At 52.1% G+C, this 26,382-nt stretch overlaps 2 protein-coding genes across 3 annotated transcripts in view; one reads left to right on the top strand and one right to left on the bottom strand.

The window, feature by feature from the left end:
• Aspscr1 (ASPSCR1 tether for SLC2A4, UBX domain containing) overlaps positions 1-5,739 on the bottom strand; it is a 39,031-nt gene extending 33,292 nt beyond the window's left edge. Inside the window, exons 1-3 of the mRNA XM_028853663.2 lie at positions 5,568-5,739; positions 4,564-4,619; positions 393-507 (exon numbers count right to left, since the gene is read on the bottom strand). Of these exons, the coding sequence (XP_028709496.1) occupies positions 393-507; positions 4,564-4,619; positions 5,568-5,669 (273 nt within the window). The 5' untranslated portion in view covers positions 5,670-5,739. The remainder of the gene's footprint in view (positions 1-392; positions 508-4,563; positions 4,620-5,567) is intronic.
• An 11,204-nt stretch (positions 5,740-16,943) lies between these two features.
• Positions 16,944-24,967, top strand: Notum (notum, palmitoleoyl-protein carboxylesterase). Of its 2 annotated transcripts, XM_028853646.2 has the most exons (12): positions 16,944-17,375; positions 18,132-18,502; positions 19,599-19,651; positions 19,729-19,824; positions 20,119-20,179; positions 20,611-20,669; positions 20,943-21,045; positions 21,783-21,974; positions 22,067-22,167; positions 23,155-23,302; positions 23,986-24,033; positions 24,241-24,967. In XM_028853646.2, exons 2-12 carry the CDS (start codon positions 18,159-18,161, stop codon positions 24,545-24,547), a joined length of 1,512 nt encoding a protein of 503 aa, XP_028709479.1. In that variant the 5' UTR covers positions 16,944-17,375; positions 18,132-18,158; the 3' UTR covers positions 24,548-24,967. The 2 variants fall into 2 exon arrangements, with proteins under 2 accessions (XP_028709479.1, XP_028709478.1); XM_028853645.2 differs by lacking the exon at positions 16,944-17,375 and having other exon boundaries at positions 17,864-18,502.
• Positions 24,968-26,382: the final 1,415 nt, after the last annotated feature.

The following is a 26,382-nucleotide window of genomic DNA, read 5'->3' as shown; positions in this document are numbered from 1 at the left end:
GGGAGGCTGACAGAAAAGCAAGTGTCTGTCAGCCATGTCCATACAGCAATGCAGGAACCCTGACCAGAAACATCCAGCTGGTAGGGAAATGCTACCAACAAAACCAAAACACAAAACACCACAATTAAAAAAACAAAAACAAAAAACTGCATAATGGAGGACATTTTTGACTCCCAGTCTTGAGTTATTCAAGTAGGAAATGTAGCTTTGGCTTAACTAAGGAAGGCAGAATTGCTCACAGGACTTGTCTCAACCTCTCCAACCCTTTCTCAGGCCCCTGGGCAAAGCTTCAGCATATTTTCCATTCAGTCCACTGCAGTACCATCCCGTGCTCCACAGTCCCAGCAGAGAGAGAGACGCAGCACCACTGTGTTTCACAACTGGGCACCTACCACGTTCTCAGGCCCCTCACGGCTCCGGGACGCAGGCACCATCTCCAGTTTGGCATTGTTAGGCAGGTTGGCGAATCTCCACTGGAGAGAGAGGTCAAGCACGGTCCTCTGAAACCTGTACAACAGACACAGCCACACAAGTCCTGAAAACACAGCCCCAGGCCTACTATTCCCTCAGCCACCAGAGTAGACAGTTAGGACCTGAAGAAACAAAAGGCAAAGTCCCAGACTACATGGCCCTTTAGAGAGGCACAAGCCTGGCAGGGATATGAACTAGAACACAACAGGACGAGCCTATGCAAAGGTGAGGGTGGCACCAAGAGATACTGTAGCAGAGACTGGCCTGAGAGCGACTCTCAGAAAGCTGTCTCGCGGGAATGTGGCTCAGGTGATGGAGTGCTTGCCTAACGTGCATGAAACCCTGGGTTCAATCACCAGCATTGTACAACCCTGGTTATGGTAGCCCATGCCTGTAATCCCAGTACGTAGAAGGCAGACACAGAGGGACTGGGAGTTCAAGATCATCTTGACTGTGTAGAGAATTGGAGGCCAGCTTGGATTTTTTAAAACCTTGACACATAAAAAGCCCTACATGACGGTGACAACAAGTTGGTGAAAGAAGAGGACAGACTCCAGCAAGTTGTCCTCGACCTCCACGAGCACCATACACAATTCTGTATAAAATACAAAGAAAAAAGAAAGTCGTCTCAAGCAAGACCAAGGAAAGCTCACCAGACTACCCTCTGTCATTCCAGCTGCCAAAGCTGCTCTGGCTTGGGCAACATAGACCAGCCCAAGAACCCTATTCCCATCACCCCGGCTTGCTGCTACCCAAAGGAGCATGAACCGTACAAGAACCGCCTCCGGATGGAACAGCCCAGTCCAAGGTCCTTAAAGGAATTCAGAGTGAGACCAGACAAGATACAAAGTCACATTAGCCACGACCTCTCTGTCTACATCCTGAAGGGTCCATGTGCGGGAAGGCCTGAAGAGAGCTCAGGGCCTCCCAATCAGTAAAGAACGGCCAATGTGGACCCCCTTGGAGGACAAGGCAAACCGAAAACCTTGGGGTCCTCAGCAGGGAGGCTCCAAGGCCTTGGAGGGGCTTCAAACATATGGTTTCTCAGAATCACCAAAGGACCAAGAGATCTGGAAGTATCAGTGAAGACTCAGGCATTATCTTGGAAATAGCCTCCAAGATGTTTGCCCTCCCAAGACAGCTCAGCTCAAAACTGGAGAGTTCAATACAGTTCAGGCCACACAAAGGTGACATTTGGATCTTGATGCATGGCTCCTGGCATCCCATTATGGGTCAACAAGAAGTTAACACCTGCCCCTTGGAAGAGAAGAGCAGGCAAGAGGGGAAAGAAGCTTGCTTAATGCCATCTCTGGGGGAAGGGCCACAGCCTCCACTCAGGAGCCTTCCTCACCTTGTCCCTTCTCATTCTGACTCTGTTAGGTCCCAGTGTTAGGATCCTGTACATGCGCAGCTCGGGGTCTTGCGTCTTACATCATCAGGGGGTGCTGGCGACTACATCATCACGCAATCTGCGCCTTAAAAGGCCGGATGCGGCCGGGCGGTGGTGGCGCACGCCTTTAATCCCAGCACTCGGGAGGCAGAGCCAGGCGCATCTCTGTGAGTTCCAGGCCAGCCTGGGCTACCAAGTGAGTCCCAGGAAAGGCGCAAAGCTACACAGAGAAACCCTGTCTCGAAAAACCAAAAAAAAAAAAAAGGCCGGATGCGGACCCTCACCCTCCCTCTCTGTCCTCTGCTCTCTCTGCTCTGCTCCCTGCTTCCCTCCCCTACCAGGCCTGGCTCTCCTCTATTCCCACCCCCCTTTCCATCCTAACAAAGCTCTTAAAACTAACAGTGGGTTCTGTCGTGACCATGGCTTTTTCCGCTGTTAACCAGCGCCACCAACCAGCGCCATTTATCTTTCACCCAAGACTCTCTGGGAATAAGAACAACTATCCACCCTACAGCTCACATGTCTGAGAAAAGTTCCAACCCACAACTCTGAAAACACAAAGCTACGACCTTGCCTAGGGGACATGCATAGGCCACTTGAGGACTGCTGGAGAACAACAGGGCCCTGAGCTCTATTTTAATAAACATTTAGGAGGAAACTACAGAACTAGATAGATAAATTTGTGTGGGTGGAAGACAACAACTTTTGAATATAGAAAGTGACTAGCCCAACATTATAAATGCAAGACACTGTTGGAAATAACAGTTTTCGGGACTGTGACCTATTTATAAAGCCCAAGGGTGTTTGGAAAACCTGAGAATGAGCCAGGTGTGGTAGCATGCACCTTTAATCCCAATACTCAGGAGGTAAAGGCAGGAGGATCTCTGTGAGCTCAAAGCCAGCCTGGGCTACATAGTGAGACCTCTATCGCAAAAGAAAAAGAAAACAGAGAGATAAAAGTAGAACCAAGAATGAGACATTGTTAATCCCAATCCTCAACAGAGGCTCAAAAATTGCAAGCTGCCATAGACATGCTAGTGCAAATCAGGACAGCAGGCCCGAGAACCGACAGCAATGGGTGGAGAGGAAAGGCTACTCAGTTCACAGCCAGGCACCAGCCAGGGCAGTGGCAGCACTTCTTAAACAAATTACAGTCAGTGGATGGAAAGGAGAGACTAGGGCAAAGCTAATACAGTGTTGTAGAGAAACCGACTCAAATTATAGTCATTGCTCCAACCAGAAACCATTATGCGGATCATGGGCAAGTTAACGAAACAGAGCTAGTACAAAGCTTTGTGGCAGGATACTGAAGGACAGCTTAGCCACTCGGAGCACATGTTCTGTGATTCTTAGATAACCAGAATGGGAGCCTGGAATGGCCTGATACAGGTGGGAAAGGCCAGGAGAGTGGGCTCTTGCATTAGGACAATGATGCTGAGAACACGTCTCTACGGTGAAAAGCTATATATGAGATGCATCCCAGGCTGGAGAGATGGCACAGTGGTTAAGAGCACTGACTGCTCTTCAGGAGGACCCAGGCTCAATTCCCAGCACCCACATGGCAACTCATAATTGTCTGTAACTACAGTTCCAGGGGACCCAACACCAAATTTAAAAAAAAAAAAAAAGATGCATCCCTCAACTGGCCTTAGACCGGAGGACCTGGTGAAAGCTCTGCCCCTTTCTTTGTACCAATGCACCCACACAGAGAACAGACATGGAAGAACGACAGTGGCTAGGAGAGTGACAATCCGTTTACAGGTTTCTACCCATTTCTCCACAACCAGGTCTTTGGGGTTGGAGAGATGGCTCAGAGGTTAAGAGCACTGACTGCTCTTCCAGAGGTCCCGAGTTCAATTCCCAGCAACCACGTGGTGGCTCACAATGAGATCTGGTGCCCTCTTCTGGTGTGCAGACATACATACAAACAGAACACTGTATACATAATAATTATATAAACCATATATATATATATGCATATATATATATAAACAAACACCAGGAACTTACATACTCCAATAAGCTAAAATCCTATCCTGTAGGGTTAGACAATGCTCCCCAAAAGATACATCACTGTTCTTGCCCCTAAAACCTGTGAACATGAACTGTACCTATTTGGTACAGGTATTTATGAGTATTAAGAGAGTAAATTAGGCAAGCAGTGGCGTCGCACGCCTTTAATCCCAGCACTCGGGAGGCAGAGGCAGGCAGATCTCTGTGAGTTTGAGGCCAGCCCGGTCTACAGAGTGAGATCCAGGACAGCCAGAGCTACACAGAGAAACGAGAGAGAGAGAGAGAGAGAGAGAGAGAGAGAGAGAGAGAGAGAGAGAGAGAGAGAGAGAGAGAATATTAAATGAGGTCACCCTGGATTATCCAGAAGACCCTAAATCCAGTGACTTGTGTCCTCATAGCAGACCAAGAGAAGGCCATTTGAAGACCAAGGCAGAAACTGTAGTGATGCGACCACAAACCAAAGAACACCTGGCAACCAGAAGCTGAAAACAATTAAGAAGACCTCCCGCTTAAAACATTCGGAGTACAGCCATACTGACACCTAGATTTTGGACTTTGTGTCCAAAACTGGGTAAGAATAAACTTCTTTTAAACTACCCAAGGGGCTTTACCAAAGCAGAGACAGTGTGTGTGTAGAGAAAAGGACCAGACGGATTGAGAAGCCCACAGCCGAGCCTGAGAAAACTCACTTCAGATCGTATTCACTGGGGTTGAAGTCTTGCCGCCGGCATGTGTCCTCCAGTACCTAGGGGAGGATGAATGGACAGTAAAACCTATGTGGACCAGAGAATTCATATGGCAGGCACGCAAGCCAGCCCACCAAACATCCCACTCAACAGGTCCAAGGAAACCGTTCCTGCAAATTCTGTCCAGGTTTCCTCTTCCTACAGAGGACTCCTTCCTGACTTAACTCTCCAAACTGTGGCACAACCTGTCCATCCCTGGTCCCATGTTCTGGGTTCTAGGCGGCCTCTACCCACAGATATAACCTGCCTTACAAGGACTACTTTGTGTCTCTAGCAATCCCGTGGCCTGACAGCCTCTATTCAACTGCTGCACGACCCGAACCTTCCTCTGCATGAGCCCAACTCCAAATGGGTCCTGCCAGAGGGTTATGGGGCTGTATTAAGTATGGCAGAACCTTATTTTTGAACTGTGTTCCCCTCTCTGTGGGCTTCTGACACAGATACGAATAGTGTGCGCTTTTGCAACCCAACAACAGAGGTTCAATAAACAGGTGTAATTCATACGAGGTCACAAGCGGCAACAGTCCAAAGCTGTGAAATGACTTAGCAAAATTCACTTCCGGGCACACAGACAAGGCCTAGCTAGGGTCCGGAAGGACGCCCCTGAGCAGAGCAAGCAGGACGCCACTCTTCCTGGTGATCGAGAAGACTGGATTCGGACAAGCGCCATATTCTGGGTCTCCAGTGGCACGACCCCGTTAATGAGGTCCCTAGACCACGGTGCTCAGTAAAGGTAGCTCCCAGGGCCCCGCCCCGCCCCCGGGACACAGAATGGGGCGGGCGGCCGCGCGAAAGGCACTCATTGGCTGCCTCAAGCGCCGCCTACCAAGAACCGGCCCCGCCCCGCAACCCTGGGAGCAACCGCAGGGGCTGGGCCCGGGCGCGGCGACCTCGGGCCATCCCCGTCCACCCCTCCGCCCGTCCCCCACCCGAGCGGGTGGCCGCACCTGCAGCAGTACGGTGCTCGGTGTCACCTTCACCGTGTGGCGCCGCCCGTTTGGGGCCAGCACCGACACCGCGGAGCCCCCGCCGCCCGCCGGGGCCGCCATCTTCCGCTCACGTGACCGCGGCCGGCTCGCCTCAAACAACTTTATCCGCAACAGCCGGGACGCACGGCCACGCGGCCTCGGGGGCGGGGCCGGCTCGCTTCCGGGCCCCGCCCCCGGCTCCGCCCCCAGCACCCTGGTTACGTCCCTGGCTCCGCCTGGGTGCGGAACAGGCGGGTGGGCTAGTCCTGCCGCGTGGCCTGTGGGGCTCTTCCATGGAAGGAACGCACTTCGCTCAGTGGCACTGTCCCTTCACCCCGCGCCACATGGTCCCAGGATCCTTCACGCTCTGGAGAGTGCATGCAAGAAAGCGATGCTGCCTGCGGCCCGCCTCGGGTCCTGCAGCCACCTGCCTGACACCATATTTGGCCTTCTTTGTACCTACTCCGATGAACACTGATCTACCTGCCCCACCTCCTCAAATGTCCCAGGGATCATTATCTTCACATGGTGACAAGCATCCCTGTGCTGGTCTTCCCAACTACTTACGCTCTAGACCTTTTTGAAAATTATTTTGTTGGACTGGGCGTAGTAACACACGCACTTGGGAGGCAGAGACAGGCTGAGTTCAAGGTCAGCCTGGTCTACAGAGCAAGTTCCAGCACAGTCAGGGCTACACGGAAAAACCCTGTCTTGAAACATTAAAAAAAGTAATAATTAGTTATATTTATGTATTTGGTTTTTTACTGTGTTTATGTGAAAGAGGGGGTACAGGCATGCCATGGTGCTTATGTGCATGTCAGAGAACTTGCCAGAATCTGTTTTCTCCATCCACCTTGTGGAGCTAAGGGATAGAATTCAGGTAATCAGGCTTGGAGGCAGGCACCTTTACCTGCTGAGCCATCTTGATGATTTCAGGCCCTCTCTTGACTTGCCACCATGCTTGGAAGGGGAGTGAAATGCTTGTGGTTCTTGGAATTGTAAAGATCTCTAAGATAGAGTGGAGAAATTGGCACACAACCCAGAAACACTGAGTGGGCCACATATTTTACTTGGGCTCAGGTGCCTGGTGGACTTCTCCTGGCCCAGTCCCATGCTGAGCAAGGGCTACCAAGGAACCCACTGCAGCCCTGAGGTGCCAGATCAGGATGGTAGCTGGCCTCACATGCTACAGACTGCAAACACCAGATGTGGAAAAAGCAGATCTCCATGATTCTCCAGCCATGAACCAGCCTCAGCCCCCAACATATGGACATCATTTGTACATGTCTCCCCCCCACCTCTGATAAACTAGACTTAGCTAACTCTTAAGTGCCATTCTGAACCACAGCTCACCTGCCTAGCTCTGGCCATGCCACATGTTCATCAGCTTGATTATCTACACCTGCTCCACAGTGTCCTGGGAGAGTTCAGGTGCACAGTAGAAGTCTGGAGGACCATGTGCAAACATTAGTCCTTGCTTAAGCTTGTGACACCATGTATGGGCGCTGTCATGCCTTCATATAAATGATACATCTGTATCACACTGTATATTGACAAATATGGACACCACCTTATGCATGAGGAAAAGAATGTAAAAGTCTATGTTCTATGCAACCTCAGATATTCACTGAGCTTTGTCCTTTGCCTGGTCTGTTTGGCAAGTTTCTTTTGATTTTTTGACAAATTGGATTTTTTTTTTTTTTTTTTTTTTTTTTTTTTTTTTTTTTTTTTTTTTTTTGGTTTTTCGAGACAGGGTTTCTCTGTGTAGCTTTGCACCTTTCCTGGAACTCACTTGGTAGCCCAGGCTGGCCTCGAACTCACAGAGATCCACCTGGCTCTGCCTCCTGAGTGTTCGGATTAAAGGCATGCGCCACCACTGCCCGGCTAGAATTTTTTTAAGGAACTCAAACCTGTTTTTGTTCAACTGTTCCACAGTTAGACTCCTCTGGCAGCACATTTAGAGCGCTGACGTGACAAGCATGTCAGACCCTCAGCAGATACAGGGCATCAGTTTGTCCTCAAAGTGAATATGTGAAATTGGTCAAGTTAAGGTCAGAGTCCTCCACGGTCAAGGTCGTCTGTTCCTGATAGAGTGAGTAAATCAGCTCTAGGCTAATTCTTTAAGACTACAAATGTCATGTTTTTCCAAAATCTATTTATGAAGCAGTTTTAGCATCGATTGATGAATGAATTCTTTTTATTTCCTTGACAGTTATCCTGGCTAGTTTTATGTCCACTTGACACAAGCTAGAGTTATCTGAAAGGAGGGAATCCCAATTGAGAAAATATCTCCATAAGATCAGGCTGCAGGGCATTTTCTTAATTAGTGATTGATGTGGGAGGGCCCAGCCCATTGTGGTGGTGTTATTCCTGGGCCGGTGGTCCTGGGTTCTGCAAGAAAGCAGTCTGAGCAAGCCATAAGGAGCAAGCCAATAAGAAGCACCCTTCCATGGCCTCTGCATCATCTCTTGCCTCCAAGTTCCTGCTGTGTTTGAGTCACTATCCTGACTTCAGTGATGGACTATGATGTAGAAGTGTAAACCAAATAAACCCTTTCCTCCCCAACTTGCTTTTGGTCATGGTGTTTCCTCGCAGCAGTAGAAACCCTGACTGAGACAACAGTATTGGAGCTTCATTGCAGAACTTCACACATGCTACACAAATGCTCTGCCACTCACCAACAGCCCCAATCCATTCATTTTGTTTTATGATAGAGTTTTGCCAAGTTGCCCAATCTGGCCTCAAACTTTTGATCCTCCTCCTCAGCCTACCAAGTAACTGGAATTACAGGCTCATTTTAACATTTATGGCTGCAAAATTATGACTTTTTGAATTATCATTCTACCTTCATTAAACATTTTTCCATTAAGAAACACTGTACCTGGGGGCTGGAGAGATGGCTCAGTGGTTAAGAGCACTGGCTGGTCTTCCAGAGGTCCTGAGTTCAATTCCCAGCAACCACATAGTGGCTCACAACCATCCATAATGAGATTTGGTGCCCTCTTCTGACCTGCAAGCATATATGTAAGCAGAACACTGTATACATAATAAATAAATAAATAAATCTAAAAAAAAAAAAAAAAAAGGAAAGAAACAATGTGCCTGCCAGCAGCAGTGGCGCACAACTTTAATCCCAGCACCTGGGAGGCAGAGCCAGATGGATCTCTGTGAGTTTGAAGCCAGCCTGGTCTACAGAGCGAGATCCAGGACAGCCAAGGCTACAGAAAACTCTGAAAAACAAAACAAAACAAAAAATTTATAAGAACAATGTAAAATAGTACAAAAAAATCTTTTAGCCAGATTAATAAACTAATTATGATTGTATACTGCTCTTCCAGAGGATCTGAGTTTAATTCCTAGCACCCATGTCAGGCAGCTCACAACTCCCTGTAACTCAAGTTCCAAGTGATTCAACACCCTCCTCCTGCCTCTAAAGGCAGCTGCATGCACATGGCATATACTCACACAGACACACAAACACACATACACATAAACAAAAGTGAAAAAGAGTAAGTTGGCTTGTACCTCTCTGTCACTGTGAATACTTCTTGAATGCCTGTTTCCTAGGGACAAGGACATTTTCTAATAGACAAAACATGAAATAGGGCTGGACTTGGTGGTTCGCTTGGGAGGTAGAGGCGGGAGGGACTCTGTGAGTTCAAGGTCTCTCAACCTGGTCTGTGTGGTGAGACTGTCTCAAAAAAAAAAATAATAATAATTCTGTGTCTTTCAACACAAGTTCTCCCCTGCAGTAGGAATGCTTGTGTTCAGTTATAGTACTTTTTTCATCTTCTCTGTTTTGTTTTGTTTGTTTTTGTTTTTGTTTTTTTTAGTTTTTTCAAGACAGGGTTTCTCTGTGTAGCTTTGGTGCCCTGTCCTGGATCTCACTCTTCAGACCAGGCTGGCCTTGAACTCACACAGATCCGCCTGCCTCTGCCTCTTGAGTGCTGGGATTAAAGGTGTGCGCCACCACCACCCGGCTTCATCTTCTGTTTTAAGATATGCTGCAGAGATAGAGGTGTAGCTCGGTGGTAAAGTACTTGCCCAGCATTTGCAAGATCTGGAGTTTGAGCCTTAGAAATCCAAAAATATAAATAAATAAAATTTAAAAAAATAGCTGGGCGGTGGTGGCACACCACCTTTAATCCCAGCACTCAGGAGGCAGAGCCAGGAGGATCTCTGTGAGTTCGAGGCCAGCCTGGGCTACCAAGTGAGTTCCAGGAAAGGTGCAAAGCTACACAGAGAAACCCTGTCTCGAAAAACCAAAAAAAAATAATAATAATAATAATGTCAAAGATGTAACAACCCCACCACTAACAACAGTAAGGAAAGCACAGCCAGGCAGAGTGGCAGAGGCAGGCAGATCTCTATGAGTTCAAGGCCGTTCTGGTCTACAGAGTGAGATCCAGAACAGCCAGGACTACACAGAGAAACCCTTCTAAAAAAAAAAAAAAAAAAAAAAAAAAAAAAAAAAAAAAAAAAAAAAAAGGAAGGAAGGAAGGAAAGCTGAGCTGGTACGATGATACATACAAGCCCAACACCCTGAATTCAATCTCCAAAACCCACTGTGGAAGGAGAAAACCAAACTCCAAAATTATCTTCTACCTTCGCATATACACTGTGGCTCCCTCACACACCTGTCTATAATCCCAGCACATGAAAGGCGAAACCAGGAGTATTAAATTTGAGGACAGCCTGGGCTACATAGCAAGTTCTAGACAGTCAGATCTATATAGGAAGACCCTGCACTCCAGAGGCAGAGGTAGACACATAGTTTCAGGCCTGCCAGGGCTATAGAGTGAGACCTTATCTCAAAAAGTTTTTTTTTTTCTGGGCGGAGGTGGCACATGCTTTTAATCCCAGCACTTGGAAGGCAGAGGCAGGCGGAACTCTGTGAGTTCCAGGACAGGCTCCAAAGCTACACAGAGAAATCCTGCCTAGAAAAACCAAGAGCCAGGCAGTGGTGGCGCAAGTCTTTAATCTCAGCACTTGGGAGGCAGAGCCAGGCAGATCTCTGTGAGTTCAAGGCCAGCCTGGTCTACAAAGTGAGTTCCAGGAAAGGCGCAAAGCTACACAGAGAAGCCCTGTCTCAAAAAAAAAAAAAGAAAAAAGAAAAAGAAAAACCAAAAAAAGGTGGTTTTTTTTTTTTTTGATGTAGAGATTTAAGTATAAAACAAGACTTACACTGACCCATTTTTTCGCCCACTCATGATCACCTCACAAAAAGCCAATTTTATTCTGTAGCCTTTGTTTCTCTTTGCCAAAACAAGCAAATATGTGTGTCGGGATGCTTGGAGGACCCACCAGTAGCTTCCTATTAGCTCTTTAGCCTCCTTTGTTCTTTTCTCTGCAGCAGGGTGGACAGTCGTGGCTCAGGGTCCCTCAGTCAGTGGAATGACTGAACCAAGACACCAACTCAAGATTTGACACCTAGCTGAGAAGCGCTCCTGTCTAGGTCCCTGTACCCAACTCAGGATCAGGTGAAAGAATGCCCATCTGAACCATCTGGTGCTCAGAGATGCCCGTGTCTGGTCTCAGGGAGCGCCTTACAGTCAGGGCAGACACCTGGTCAAGTAATAATCTCAGGTCCTGTTTGATATGCAAAAGAGATCATTAAATATGCCTAATATTTTAAGTTGCCATGGGTCAGGCTGCCAGAATAATCAGTGCACTGCCTGGGGACCTGTTCAGACTCAGTTGTCTCTTCCGAGAGAAGGAGAGGCCTCCGCCCAGCTGCTCTAGGGTCCTTTACTAAAAGAAGAAAGTGGCTGAGGGGAGCAGATTCGGCTCCTCGGCCCCTATCTACCTCTGCTTCTGTGCTTTAACTACTTCTGAGAACAAATTCAGCATCCTTTTTGAGGATACCTTCCTTCTATTGCCAGGCCACGGCCCTCCTCCTTCCCCTGCCAGCAGCTAGACAGCTGTTCTAAGGATCTGCTTTGAATTAAAAGTGGTATAGCCCTTTAAGAGAAGCATCCGCAGCCTCCAGCGCTGAAAGGTTCCCAGTGGCAAGATCTGAGGGTTTGTTTCTGCCTCCTCAGAGGCCACGTGCAAGCCTGCCGGAGGATCACAGGATTGGAAGGAGGGAGCTGGAGGTCACATGGCAACCAGCCTCTCTGGCCTGTAGAGCCTACTGCTTCAGGCACCTGGGGGCCAGCAACTGGACAGTTAAGGCTTTGGTACCAGCTTGCGCCTCTTAGGACATCCGATAGCAACTTTGCCCTTAGCATCAGGATCAAGGACTTATACTAGGCATCTCAGGGTGCTCCAGAAGCACCCCAAGAAGTTCCGCAGATAAACAAGGAGCCCCTCCCAGATCTACACCCTTCCTCCCCAGCTTGGAAATGTGGCCACACCCTAATGACCCTCTCCAGTTAGCCATGTCACTGCAAGCCAGCATCCAACAGTGTCCTCCCACTGGACTGTCTGCCAAGCAGAGAAGTGGGGCAGGGCAGCCCTTGGCTGCAGAGGTCCTGGTTGAAACAGGTACTGCCAAAAACATCAGTAGGGTCCAAGGTACCTCAGTGGTCTGAGCTGCTCACACTGGGGCATCCCTATACAGGTTCACTGAGGGGCAACAGGGCCTCAGTTCTTGGCTTTAAGAACTCTCATGCTCCCAGTGAAGGAACTGACTCCTAGTGACTTCAAGACTGCTCACACACTGCCTACAGATGGCCACCTGTTTTCTAAGAGCCAGAGCTGAAAGTCTCAGAGAAAAGTTCCCGGTGTCAAGCAGAAGAGCTTACCATCCTTGAGGAGGCTGGGACTGACTCAATGTCCCCGTTCCCTTCCGCACTCTCAAGTTCAGGCTAAGATGGCCATTGACTCTCAGCCACCCCCCAACCCCACTGCTGCTGGTGAGTTGCTTTCCTCAGCGCAAGAAGGAGTACGCTAACGTATAGGGGTACAGAGGGGAAGGCTTTGGGGGGAACTAAAAGAGGGTTAGTTTCAGGAGCCTTGTGGCTTTGAGCCCTGGCCCAGACTGAGAGCTAGAAGTGGGACCTTAGCTAATCCGACAGAGCTTCCCCTCAGTGCAGGCCACAGGAAGAGGGGCTAGCCTGCCCGGTTTTCTTGCTCACTTAGGCCTCCAAGGCCAGCAGCTGGCGTGCAGAGCTACCCAGATGTCCACGTATGGCCTGGTGGCTGAGGCCAGCATATAACAGCTGGACCCCAGACAGCGGGAGGTAGCAGCTGGACCATGGAGCTGGGTAAGAGTGCAGGCTGGGGACTGCGGATCGATACAGGGGGAGGCCAGTCCCACATCTGGGCAAGGGAATTGGGTCCAGAGTTGCTGGACTTGCTAAGCCTGCTGGCCCAGCCCTCCGACCAGGCCATTCATTGGCTGGATATCACAGAGGGTCTCAGATGGGACCCATGTGCGTCTATCTGACTTCTGCCGTACCCTCCTCGTTCCCAGTGCCAGAGACCAGCTCAACCCAGACCCTAGCTAGCTCTTCTTTCCTGACAAGTTCCATCTTGACTCCTTCTTCCCAGAAACTGCTCCTACTTTCCTAGGTAAGGCCTGCAGCTCCCAAGTTAACTTTATGTCCATCTGTGCATCCTTGCCCCACTCCATCCTTCTCTCCAGAACCTCAGAACCAAACCACGAACTCCAGTCCTGTTCTTGAGTTATTGCTCTGAAAATGCATAGGCCCCTGCTCCAGGGACTGTGATTTTCCCTGGCCCCCTTGCTACTGGGCATACTCTCGATCTGAGCTAGGCAGACACACCCAACCAACCAGCTCTAATGGGAGCCAAGCAAGGACAACAGGAAGAGCCTCGCAGTAGCCATCCCAACAGGGCAGTGGAGTGGCCAAGGCTGGGGAGGGCACAGTCCTTGCCTCGGAGGGGCACAGTCCTTGCCTGGCATCTGATGTGTTGAACATCCACAGGGCTAACTCTGAGGGGCCACCACAACAAGGTGACTTGTAACATTGTTCCCAAGTCTGACTCACTCTCCCAGTTCACAAGCCTCCTATACCTAGGATCTCAGACCACTCTGGCCCCTGAGGTACCACCAACACCCACCATGATGGCGGTTCTTTAACACATGTTTCCTGAGCCTGACAGTCAGAATCCCCAGCATCTTGCCTGGCTTGGTCCTCACAGTGCAGCAAGTACTTTATAGATCAGGAACTGGGGCTCAGAGACCCATAGGCCAGCAATGGTAGAGCCGGGTTCCAGATACAGAAAGAAGCTCCCACTCCCATCACCCTGTTCCATTCCCAGCTAGGAAGGGAATTATGGAGAACACCAGCCTGTGCTATCCAACCTGCTCTCTGGCTTCAGGCTTGGTCCAGCTTATCTTGTGTCTAGCTGCTGTCATCAAAAGTGGTAGATTGTGTTTGTTTTGAGACAGGTTTCCTACAGCTTAGGCTGATATCAAACTCTCTATGTAACTGGGGCTGGTCTTGAACCCCTGATCCCTTCTCTCATCTACTGTCCAAGTAACGGTGTATACCACCATTCCAAACTTGGGATTTTTTTAAAGGTAAAATTCAAGTAATGTAGACCTAATCCTTTGAAGTATCACAACTCCACAACATTTGGTAGACCTTTGTAGATCTACCTACAAAGCATGTGGTGATGGTGTGTGCAGACATCACCACAGTTTCAGAACATTTTTATCACCCCAAAGATAAACCACATGCCTGCGAACAGTCACTCCTTAATTCCCTTGTCTTCCCAGTCTCCTGGTAGCTTCCAGTGGGGCTTTTGCCCTTGTGGATTCACCCATCCTGGGTATTTCATGTCGATGGAGCCATACAGCATGTGTCCTTTGTGTCTGGGTTATTTCACACAGCGTAGCATTTTTAAGACTGTAGCACAGGTCAGAATTTTCTTTTTATAGCTGAAATACATCCCGTTGTAGAGATAAACCACACCGGTGGCCTTTTGAGCGGCTTCCTCCTTTAGCCACTGAGAACTGCGCTGCTCTGAACACTTGTGTACTAGCTTTTGTTTGAACACCTGTTTCTAATTCTTTGGAGACTATACCCAGGAGTGGAATTGCTGGCTCCAATGGTGGATCTGTGTTTGACTTCTGGAGGACTCGATTGTCTTCTGTAGCAGCTGAACCACTCTATACCACCCTCAGCAGGGCACAGGGCTTCGGTTTCTTCATGTCCTCACCAACACTTGTTATTTTGCATATTATTGCTCAAATCCACTTAAGTTAGCATGAAGCAGTGTCTGATCCGATGCTGATGAGTCTACCATACAATTGTGAGGGTGATAATGGCCTCTAGTGTTGGTGTAGGTGGACTGAAAGGGCCTGAATTCTGGGGAGACTTCCTCACACTCACGGCTTTGGGTGAAGACAAAATCGGCCTATGTAAGCTAAAGGACAGAGGTGTAAACAGGGGCCACAGTGGACACTTTAGAAGGAGAAAGAGGGAAGACAGTGAGGGCAGAGTTGTGAAGGGGAGTTTTGGTTGGAACTTTGCTGCTACTAGTCTTAAATAAACCAAACACAAACTCACTATGGTTCGATGTGCAGGCTAAATCACGCTACAGCAAAGGCCAGAGAATAGAATGTGCGTGTCCCTGGCTTGTTCTGGAATTCCTTTGGCAATCATAACCACCCTGCTGAGCACTTTCATGCATGGGCTCCTGCAATCCCACAACAACCCTCCAACGGAGGTACGGTCACTGCTTCGCTTTAAAGAATAGGAAACGGAGGCACAGAGAGAGGTCACGGGCCTTGCCCAAAATCTTCCCACCAGGAAATGGCTCCAGGCCAGGACAGTGTGCAGCCCTGCTCTGTGTGCAGCTCTGTGTGCAGCCCTGTGTGCAGCCCTGCTCTGTGTGCAGCTCTGTGTGCGGCCCTGTGTGTGGCCATGCCCGGTGCAGCCCTGCTCTGTGTGCAGCTCTGTGTGCAGCTCTGTATGCAGCAGTGGCACTCAGCTGGAAGTTAGCGTTTCTCTGCCGAGACATGGAATAACGGGCTCCTAGAGTCGACGTCTTCTAGTGCAGGTCTTGCTCAATGCTTACCTCTACGCTGTCAGCCATGCCACTCAGCATGGGGCTGAGACAAGCATCTCAGCACGGTGGAGCTGCTGTCTGAGGCCAGGCTCAAGCACAGACTAGGTGATCCAACAACAGAGAGATAGCAAATGTGGATTTCTTTTTTTGGTTTGTTTTTGGCGGAGTTTCTTTGTGTAGCCTTGACTGTCCTGGATCTCGCTCTGTAGATCAGGCTGGCCTTGAACTCACAGAGATCCACTCCCGAGATCCACTCCCAAGTGCTGGGATTAATGGTGTGTGTCACCACCACCTGGCCCTCTTTAAAAAAAAAAAAAAAAAAAAAACAAACTTATTTTATTATTTGTATGTGTATGAGTGCTTTGCCTGCACATGTGTCTGTGTACCATGTGTGTGCCTGGTGCCCAAGGAGACCAGAGGGGGGCTTTGTATTCCCTGGAAATAGAATTACAGACAGTTGTGAGCCACCATGTAGGTTTTGGAAATTGAACTTGGGTTCTTGCAAGAGCAGCCAGTGCTCTTATGCACTGGGCCATCTTTCCACCCCAAATGTGAATTTCTGAATGAGCAGAGCTTGGTGAGCCTCTCAGTTCCTCTGAACTCAGTTCCCATCTGGAAACAGAACACACATCTACGCCAGGTGCCTGTGAGTGGACCCAGCATACACGACCTTCAGGCAGCCTCATTTTGGGTTCTGCAGTTTACCCTTCTCTTGGGATAGCTGGCCTGCTGTGTATGAAGGTGTACTGGGAACTTGCTCTCTGCAGCTCATCACTCAGCCAGAACAGCGGCAGGACAGCCCTGCAGCCCCAGCGGCATCCTTCCTGGCTCCTCCCTAGGACTGAAGCCTAAGAGGTGCAGCAGGTACCCACCAGATGAAGCAGGCTCCTCCTGTCATGAATAAAAATGTGGGCGGCAGAAGCCCTGCCCAAGGTTTGGACCCGTGTCCTGAAAGGCAGGTGTGTTTCCTGTCTCTAGAAAAAGGCTAGCTACCAGACAGCAGGCAAAGGTGAAGAAAAACCAGTGGCTGGCGCTGGTGCACCTAGGGTGGGTGTGTTTTGTGCATCTAGTTCGACCACTACTGCCATCAGCATCATGCGCCCTGCTCCCCCAACTTTGACTACTTATTCATTTAACTTTAGAGGTTCATTGTGTAGCCATGGCTGGCCTAAAACGTGCAGCAATCTCCGTGCCTTCTGTGCACGCCACAGCTGGCTCTCAGTTTTGATTTCTGACAGGAATTTCATTCCCGCTGGTCACCTCAGCCTTGGGATGTGTAGAGGAGGTGGTCACATTAGGTGAGATGACTTGGCAGATGCGAGGAGGTCTCCAAGCTGGCAACTTCTCCGACCCTCAGCCCTCTTCTCCTCCAGTGGCGGCAGGGAGAGGTTCTTAGGGGTCTTCTTCATGGGGTGCAGCAGCAAGGGACTTTACCAAGGCCTACCAACACTGTTAAGTCGCAGCACCGCCTCTGACCTACATGCCTCCTAACATCTGCGTGCTCCGGCACCCGCACCGGAGAGGGAGTCTCTCCTGCTGGCTGAGTTCACATGCCCGATCTTTCCAGCAGGTCGACCCCGAAAGCCCGGCCTTGGGCCCCACCTGTCCGCTCCTCGCAGAGGCCCCCCTAAGCCGCTACTACCGGCCCCTCGGCGCGGAGCCCTGTGTCCGCCGCCGCTTTGATCCCGGGGGCCCCGCTGGATAAAAGTCTCGGGCGGCTCTACGCCAGCGCCAGAGAGGGAGCGCAGCGCAGTTGGGCGCACCAGCGGGATAGCGCAGCTCGAGCAACTACGAGGACCTACGGTGAGCGCAGGACTCCGGGCAGTGCGAGGTGTGCGGAGGGAGCCCGAGTGCGAGTCTCCCACGAATGCACTGGGTTTGGGTGCGGGAGGGAAGGCCCCGGCGGCTCCAGGTGAACGCTCGCACCCTGCGCATTGGCCCGTCGGGCCCGGGAGCTGCGCAGCGGGCAGGGCGCCCCCGATGCGGAAAGGCCTCTTCCTCCCGGCTCCCGGGCCGCTCCGAGGGGCGGGGGTAGCGGCGCCGGCTGGCCGTGGAGAATGGAACTGCCCGGGGCCAGCCCGGCCGCGCTGCCCCCCACGGAGCCGGGCCGGGAGCGCCTCCGGCGGCCGCAACGAGTTAGTCCAGGCCCCTCCGTCAGGCTTGTGGTTTGGGAAGAAAAGGCTAAGCCTCCGCCAAGAAAAGAGTGAGCGCAGCCCCCTCCCCCCTGCCGCGCCCGGGCGGCGGCGGCACTTCTAACGCGCGGGCACCCGGGCCGCCGCGGCCCCCGCAAACTACGCCCAGCTCGTCCCCCGCTGCTCATTGGCGCGGGCCCGAGCCAGCGCACCCAGACTCTGCGTTGCCCTCGGCCGGCTACGCGCGTAGCCCGAGCTGCGGAGACCGGTGGCGCCTGACTCCAGAGCTTCGACGCCGAGAGCCTGCCCCGCCGCCCAGGGCAGGAACAACGCGCGGGAGCCGGGGCCGAGGAGCAGCAGTGGCCCGCGCGCCCCCTGGCCCGGCGCCCCAAGCCACCGACGCCTCACAGCCGCCCGCTCTCCGCAGGTGGCCACGGGACGGAGTGACATTGCCATGGGCGGAGAGGTGCGCGTGCTGCTCCTGCTGGGCCTGCTGCACTGGGTTGGGGGCAGCGAGGGCAGAAAGACCTGGCGGCGCCGTGGCCAGCAGCCTCCCCAGCCGCCGCCCCCGCCGCCGCCCCCGCAGCGGGCTGAGGTGGCGCCGGGCGCCGGGCAGCCGGTGGAGAGCTTCCCGCTGGACTTCACGGCCGTGGAGGGCAACATGGACAGCTTTATGGCGCAAGTCAAGAGCCTGGCACAGTCCCTGTACCCCTGCTCTGCGCAGCAGCTCAACGAGGACCTGCGCCTTCACCTCCTACTGAACACGTCGGTGACCTGCAATGACGGCAGCCCCGCCGGGTAAGGCCGGCGCTGGGCAGGACCCCGGGAGGCCGTTGGCCCTTCTTGGCTGGCCCCGCCGGTGCTCTGTGCCTAGCTCGCCGCCGTCCCATCGCTCCTGGTGCCCGCATCCTCTGCCTCCCTGCGCGCGCACAAACCGGAGACTGCGCTGGACCCTCCATTTTCAATGGCAGATCTGGTCCCCAGAGGAAAGGGTTCCAGCAGGGAGTCCAGCGCTGCTGGCCCTGGGGAGGGCCTGGCTCGGTGCCTCCCAAGTGGGGGAGGGGGCAGCTCTTGAAGCCCTGGTCCGAGGCCAGCTCATGTGCTGACCCCATGGCCACCGTGCACCCCGCCTTTGTGCTCAGGTCCTCGGACAGAAAGAGACTGCAGTCCCAGTGTGACCCCGACTCCAGTAGAAAGAGGCAACACTGAGGGACAGGAGGTTCCTGTCTCAGGGCTCCCCCTGTGCATACCAGATTGGTTCGGGACAGTCAGGAATCTGAGCAAGGAGGGGGCCAAGAGGGACCGAAGGCCCCAGGTGCAGCATTCACACACGCACTCAACTCTGAAGTAGATAGAGGACACAGGTGGAGTTGAGAGTTCGGAAGGGACTGTGGGTGCCCACGGGCTCGGCTGATCGATGTTAGTCTGGGCCTTGATAGGAAGGCTGTGACACCGCCACAGTGGCTCCCCGCATCTTGCCGCGCTCCCCGACCCCTACCGGTTTTCAGGCCACTAGCCCTGGCATTTCTCATTATTCAAATGCCTCGGCGTTCCCGGGAGCGCCTCTCCTCGACTGTCATCCGCGCCAGGGTTAACACGGGTCCCGTGCGAGGCGGGCTGTGGGAATTTTCCACGGACCTCACGGCCCTCCTTCCCCCTCCTCACTATCGCCACCTCCGGGGAATCAGCTGGGTTCCACTAGCCTGAGTTCAGCTTGCGATTGGCCGCGGGCGCCCCCGTGCGGCTGCGGTGAGCTCCAGGCAACAGGTGGAATGACCCTTTCGGTACCGGAATTGGAAAAGGCTAAGGATTCGGGGTTTGGGGTGGAGGGTAGCAAAGGGCGGGCACTCAGGTATCCCCAACTGACTGCCTACTCTGTGCGCCTTCCCTGCAGCTACTACTTGAAGGAGTCCAAGGGCAGTCGGCGGTGGTTACTCTTTCTGGAAGGTAGGTTCTAGGGGTTGCGGTGTGGTGCAGGAGGGGTCCTCAGGACGCGGAACCGAGCCCAGTGCCTGTGCCTGCAGGCGGCTGGTATTGCTTCAACCGAGAGAACTGCGACTCCAGATACAGCACCATGCGGCGTCTCATGAGCTCCAGAGATTGGCCACACACGCGCACAGGTCAGCAGCACACGACAGGCTGGCCAGTCTGGGGAAGTGGCGGAATAGTCAGACTCTAGGAAGGACCCATTCACCCTGGGAACCCCATCCCAGGCCCGAGTTTCCAAAATTATGGTGAGCTCACCCTCGCTTTTTGGTATGGTGACTTCTTGGGTAACTAAGTCCGTCCATCTGCTCACCGTTCCCTATCCATCCTAGCACCTCAGACCAGACCAGGGCCCACCCACTTCCCTCGTTGAGGTCATCAGGAAGGAAGTCCCCATCCCTGCCTTTCCCCTTCCTCTGTTTTCCCAGGTACTGGGATTCTATCCTCCCAGCCAGAGGAGAACCCTCACTGGTGGAATGCCAATATGGTGTAAGAGAGCATGAATTTCCCTTGGCGGGGGTTCCTTCCTGGGAGTCTTTCCTGGAGTGGTCCTTCCCATGGAGTCCTGTCCTGTAGGATCCTTCTTAGAGCATGGGGGTTCATTCTTGGGGCGGTCTTTGCAGGGAGTCATATTTGGGGTAGTTTTTGGTGGAAATCTGGGTTCTTCCTGGGGGTGATGGTCCTTTTTTGAGGGTCCTTCTTGGGGAGGTCTCTCCTAAGGGTCCTTTCTAGTGTTCCTTCCTGGGATGATGGTTCTTCTAGGGAGTCCCTTTCTTTGGGAATTCCATTCTAAGGAGGACCTTCCTGGGGAGGGGGTCCTTCCGGAGGGTCTTGTCCTGGGCAGCATTTTTCTTGGGGGTCTTTCACGGTAGCTTTGGGCAACAGAGGGCCATGGCGGGCTCACCTGATCCCTGTTACAGCTTCATCCCCTACTGCTCCAGTGACGTTTGGAGTGGGGCTTCACCCAAGTCTGAGAAGAGTGAGTCCCTGGCTTCCCAGCCCCTTGAGACAGGGCAGGGTGGTGAAACTTCTGGGGAAACACAGACTTTCTCAACCTCTTTGTAGCATGCCTTAGGGTCCCTGCTTGTCTGTGGCTCACCTGGCCCCTGAGGGACCCCCTAGCAGGACCTCAATCCTCCCTCCTCAGTCTGCCCCATCCCTGAAAAGAGCCCAGACCCCTTTTCTTGCCTCCCGGAGTAGGAGACCTTGTCCCGTGTCCGACTTCACCTAAAGCTCCCCCTTTTCCTTGCAGATGAGTATGCCTTCATGGGTTCCCTCATCATCCAGGAGGTGGTGCGGGAGCTCCTAGGCAAAGGGCTGAGCGGGGCTAAAGTGCTGCTGTTGGCCGGGAGCAGGTAAGCAGAGTGCACCCGAGGGAAGAGGCCTCTGTGGAGGGGACAGGGGCTGCTGTGGCAGCTCTGGAGCATGGGTAGTGTGGAGTATGTGTGGAGAAGCTGGAAGGGAACTGCCTGCAGACCCGGAATCTATCCTCACAGAGCCTTGCTGGCTCCAGCCTTCGCAGGCAGGAGCGGGGAGATCAGCCTCATTCGGAGCACCTTAGAGGGCAGGCTTCAGAGTGTTTGAGCTGGAAACTGTTTAGAGAATGCTTCTGGACCCCAAGGGTGTTGGGCTGCAGCCACCTGTATAGTAGGTTAGTGGTCAGTTGTGTTCTCATGTCTCTTCTTGAGGACCCAGTGTCAGGGTGGCCTGGGACGACTGGTCAGTGACTGTATTCCAATAGGAACAGAGAATGCACGCCTGGACTGGATGATGGGGCCTGATACACCGGAGTTTATCTTTTTCTTCAGATAAGGAAACTGATACAGGAAAAAAGGAGGGGAAGGAGAGTCAGCTCTGTGTCCTGCCAATCTTAGCTGTGGGCCAGTGCTTAGAACTTACCAGTCCTCTGTCTCCAGACCTTGAGGGAGAGAGGCCCTTGTGTCTTGCCCATGGACAAGCAGCATGCCTACAGTCAGAATGCACTGTTCAGAGGCAGTCCTTCCTCAGGACGAGGGCTGGGGCGAAGCCGGCTTTGGGTGGACAGTAAGCACTTCTCTCCAGCCACTTGGCCTCATGTCTGGCCTTCCCTCAGCGCTGGGGGCACCGGGGTGCTGTTGAATGTAGACCGCGTGGCTGAGCTGCTGGAGGAGTTGGGCTACCCATCCATCCAGGTGCGGGGCCTGGCTGACTCAGGCTGGTTCCTGGACAACAAACAATATCGCCGATCGGATTGCATTGATACTATCAACTGTGCGCCCACAGAGGCCATCCGCCGTGGCATCAGGTAGCTCCCATGCCATCACCCCGTCTAGTGCAAAGGGCCTGGGGCGAGGTAGTGTCTTAATATCACAGCCTAACTTGTGATTGTGGCTGCAGGTACTGGAATGGGATGGTACCAGAGCGCTGTCAGCGCCAGTTCAAGGAAGGCGAGGAATGGAATTGCTTCTTCGGCTACAAAGTATACCCGACTCTGCGCTGTGAGTGGCGGCTCATTGAGGCATTTGGGAAGTGGTGGGATATCCTGAGTTGTACACCAGTCCTGAAATTAAAGAGGTTAGACCACAGACAGACCTTACGCTGTTCCACAAAAGTGGCCATGCCTATACTGGGGTGAACAGTCATTCCTACTTACCTGGGACTGCCACAGTTTTATCACCAAAACTATTGGCCCCAAGCAATGGCATCAGAGCCAAATTCATAGGCTTTCTTTCTGTATTTAGAGACCACCAAACAGTTCCCCCAGCCCTGCTTTCCCAGGAATAGTGAGATCCCATGCGGGGGGACAGCATCACCAAATCTAAGTCAGAGAGACCCTGAGAGCCAGGCCACAGTAACAGTGGGTTTTCAAGAGTCCTTTGAGGGAGAGTGGACTTTAACGGAGAAACCGAACTGCCGTGTAGTTCGGTGTAGCATGCTTACCCAGCATGCTCAGTGCTTGGAGTTCTTCTCCATAACAAAGAAAGACACAGGAACTTGGGCTGTGTGGAGCACAGCTGATCTGTGAGCCTGCTAGGAGCAGGGCCACAGCAGGGCCACAGCAGAGGTCACAGCAGGGCCACAGCAGGGCCACAGCAGAGGCCACAGCAGAGGCCACAGCAGGGCCACAGCAGGGCCACAGCAGGGCCACAGCAGAGGCCACAGCAGGGCCACAGCAGGGCCACAGCAGAGGCCACAGCAGGGCCACAGCAGAGGCCACAGCAGGGCCACAGCAGAGGCCACAGCAGGGCCACAGCAGGGCCACAGCAGAGGCCACAGCAGGGCCACAGCAGAGGCCACAGCAGAGGCCACAGCAGGGCCACAGCAGAGGCACAGCAGGCCAGCAGAGGCCACAGCAGGGCCACAGCAGAGGCCACAGCAGAGGCCACAGCAGGCCACAGCAGAGGCCACAGCAGGGCCACAGCAGGGCCACAGCAGAGGCCACAGCAGAGGCAGGCAGGCCAAGCTGAGCCATATCCTCCTCCCAGGTCCAGTGTTCGTGGTGCAGTGGCTTTTTGATGAGGCCCAGCTGACCGTGGATAATGTGCATCTCACTGGGCAGCCGGTTCAGGAGGGCCAGTGGCTATACATCCAGAATCTGGGCCGAGAACTGCGTGGCACACTCAAGGATGTACAGTGAGTGTGTGCAAGGGGTGTGGGCTGGGTGTCTCATGCCGTCCTCCAAGCTATTTGCCTTAAAAATACAGGTCTTGAGGATGGGTGTGGTGTCACTTAGGAGGCAGAGGCAGGTGAATTTCTGTGAGTTCAAGTCCAGCCTAGTCACTAGTCATTTAGTCATAGTGAGACCTTGACTAGATAGATAGATAGATAGATAGATAGATAGATAGATAGATAGATAGATAAAATAGAGGGCTCACAGATCATCGTGGCACAGTGCTTGCTGAGCATGTACAAAGCCCTGGGTTCAACCCCAGCACCACAGTCACCAGACATCTCTCCAACACTTGAGAGATAGAAGGAAGAAGATAAGAAATCAAGGTCATCCTTGACTACATAGCCAGTTTGAGGCTAGCCTGGACTGCATGAGACCCAGCCTCAAAAAAAAAAAAAAAAAAAAAAAGAGGCCCAAGATTCATGTGTTCAAGATAGCCTCCTGCCACTGCCTAGCAGACTCTGGCTATGTGAGCTGTACATGAAGCAGGTTTTGGAGGCCCAAAGCGCAAGGGTCGGCATGGACCATGTGGGTACTGGAGCCAAGGCCAAGACAGATAAGTGGCTGGCCAGACACAGCAAAAGGAAGAGTTGGCCATCTGGCAAAGGATAGGCTGTGGGACTCAGGCTGATTATCTCCCTACCAGGGCCAGCTTTGCCCCCGCCTGCCTCTCACATGAGATCATCGTTCGGAGGTCAGTGTCCCGCCTGGGTTCTAGGTAGCTTGCATGTGTAGCACTAATTCCATACACCCATAGACCCCTCCCAAACCAGTAGGTGTCTTCCCATGAGCCCCTTCTGGGCCTTCCAAACCACTACACTAGTTGTGTGGCTGGATTGAAATGCATCCCCAGACAATGACAGTGATGGCCTGGACGACCCCACCTTGGTTCTTTCTACAGCTATTGGACGGATGTCCAGGTGAAGGGGACGTCATTGCCCCGGGCACTGCACTGCTGGGACAGAAGCTTCCATGACAGCCATAAGGCCAGCAGAGCCCCCGTGAAGGGCTGCCCTTTCCACCTGGTGGACAGTTGCCCCTGGCCCCACTGCAACCCCTCATGCCCTACCCTCAGGGACCAGTTTACAGGGCAGGAGATGAGCGTGGCCCAGTTCCTTATGCACATGGGCTTCGATGTGCAGACGGTGGCCCAGCAGCAGGGCATGGAGCCCAGCAAGCTGCTGGGGATGCTGAGTAGTGGAAACTAGACTGTCTGGAGGAGGAGGAGCACAGGGGCTGTCCCAGGGTAACTCACCTCTACTTCCAGGCCCTCTGCCACGCCCAGGACCCACCTGGGTGTGGATGCCTGACTGCCTGTATTCTCCCACTGCCTTCGGGAGGCCTGGCCAGAGGAGTGGGGCCCCTTCCCACCCCACGTCTATTTCCCTAGCCCCCAGCCCACTTTGGGGAGGGAGCCAGGGCGAAGCAAGCACTGGATTCCTGAGCCCATCAGCTCAGATAGTCCCTCCTACCCCACAAATGATCATGCTCTTTTGTATTATTTTATAAAGTGACTTTTTTATTGCTTTAATTTTTTAAAAAATGGAAATTAAGAAATATATGATGGATGATATTGTTTTGTAACATATTTTTCTTAATAATTAAATAAAAAAATAACAGAAGTCACCCTGAGACATGTTTATTTGAAGAGCCATTCTACTCAATTTGAATGTGTTTCTAGGGCAGCATAAGACCAGAAGAGGGACTGGAGGAGCCCCAATCTCTGACACCTTCTTGGATGTTCGGTAGACCCCACTTTACTTGTTTAACCCCCTTCCTAAGGTGGCCCCATTCATTCATTCATTCATTCACTCAGCAGAATGAATTCATTCAGTTCCTATTGTTGGTGATTACAACTCATCTTGATTTTCCTTTTCTTTCTTTCTTTTTTTCCCCCTCGCTCTCTATTATGTAGCTCTGGCTGTCCTGGAATTCACAGAGACCATCCTGCCTCTGCCTTCCAAGTGTTGGGATTAAAAACATGTGCCACCACACCAAACAAGTTTTTCTTTTTTCCTTTTTTTTTTTTTTTTTTTAAAGATTTATTTATTATGTATACAGAAGAGGGCGCCAGATCTCATTACAAATGGTTGTGAGCCACCATGTGGTTGCTGGGAATTGAACTCAGGTCCTCTGGAAGAGCAGTCGGTGCTCTTAACCGCTGAGTCATCTCTCCAGCTCCCAAGTTTATCTTTTTTAAATATTTTATGTGTATGAGTGTTTTGCCTGTATGTATGTATGTTCACCACGCGCATGCTTGGTGCTCACCGAGGCCAGAAGAGAGGGCATTAGGCACCCTGGAACTGGTGGGTGCTGGGCGGATGGCTCAGTTGGTAAAAACGCTTGCCATACAAACACGAAGACCAGAGTTTGATCCCTGGCACCCATACGAGAAGCTGGATGTGGTGATACACATATGTGATCTGAGCTTGGGGGAGGTGAAGACAAGTGGACCCTCTAGCTTGTTGGCCAGCCAGCTTGACCTAATCAAAAGCCCCAGGCCCCAGTGAGAGAGATTTCCTATCTCAAAAAACAAACAAACCCCACAACAAGCGGTGGCGCACCCCTTTAATCACAGCACTAAGGAGACAGAGGCAGGCAGATCTCTATAAGTTTATGGCTATCCTGGTCTACATAGTGAGCTCCATACCAGCCAAGGATATGTATTGAGACCCTATCTCAAACAAACAAACAAACAAAAAGCCAAAACAAACAGACAAAAAACCAAAAACAAACAAACAACAGACAAAAAAAACCCACAGAAACCAAGGTGGGGGCTGGAGAGATGGCTCAGTGCTTAGAAGTGTACCCTGCTCTTTCAGAAGACCTGCATTAAGATGGCTGGCAAATGCCTGTAGCTTCAGGTTCAGGGGATCCAATGCTTTCCTCTGAATTCTGTAGGCACCCTTACCCACATGTACACACTCACATAAAGAAACACATACGGGACTAGAGAGATGGCTCAGCAGTTAAGAGCACTGACTGCTCTTCCAGAGGTCAAGAGTTCAATTCCCAGCACCCACATGGCAGCTAACAACTGTCT

This window comes from Peromyscus leucopus, chromosome 8b (assembly GCF_004664715.2).
Source record: "Peromyscus leucopus breed LL Stock chromosome 8b, UCI_PerLeu_2.1, whole genome shotgun sequence".
NCBI lineage: Eukaryota > Metazoa > Chordata > Mammalia > Rodentia > Cricetidae > Peromyscus > Peromyscus leucopus.
This window is presented reverse-complemented; position numbering and strand designations above follow the sequence as displayed.

What these genes read in the sequence shown, in the direction of transcription:
- Notum (XM_028853646.2), top strand. Translation starts at nt 18,159, where the DNA reads ATGGGCGGAGAGGTGCGCGTGCTGCTCCTGCTGGGCCTGCTGCACTGG. An exon ending in CTGCTGTTGGCCGGGAGCAG is followed by an intron (nt 21,046 to 21,782) that starts GTAAGCAGAGTG and finishes GCCTTCCCTCAG; the next exon opens with CGCTGGGGGCACCGGGGTGC. An exon ending in GCCATCCGCCGTGGCATCAG is followed by an intron (nt 21,975 to 22,066) that starts GTAGCTCCCATG and finishes TTGTGGCTGCAG; the next exon opens with GTACTGGAATGGGATGGTAC.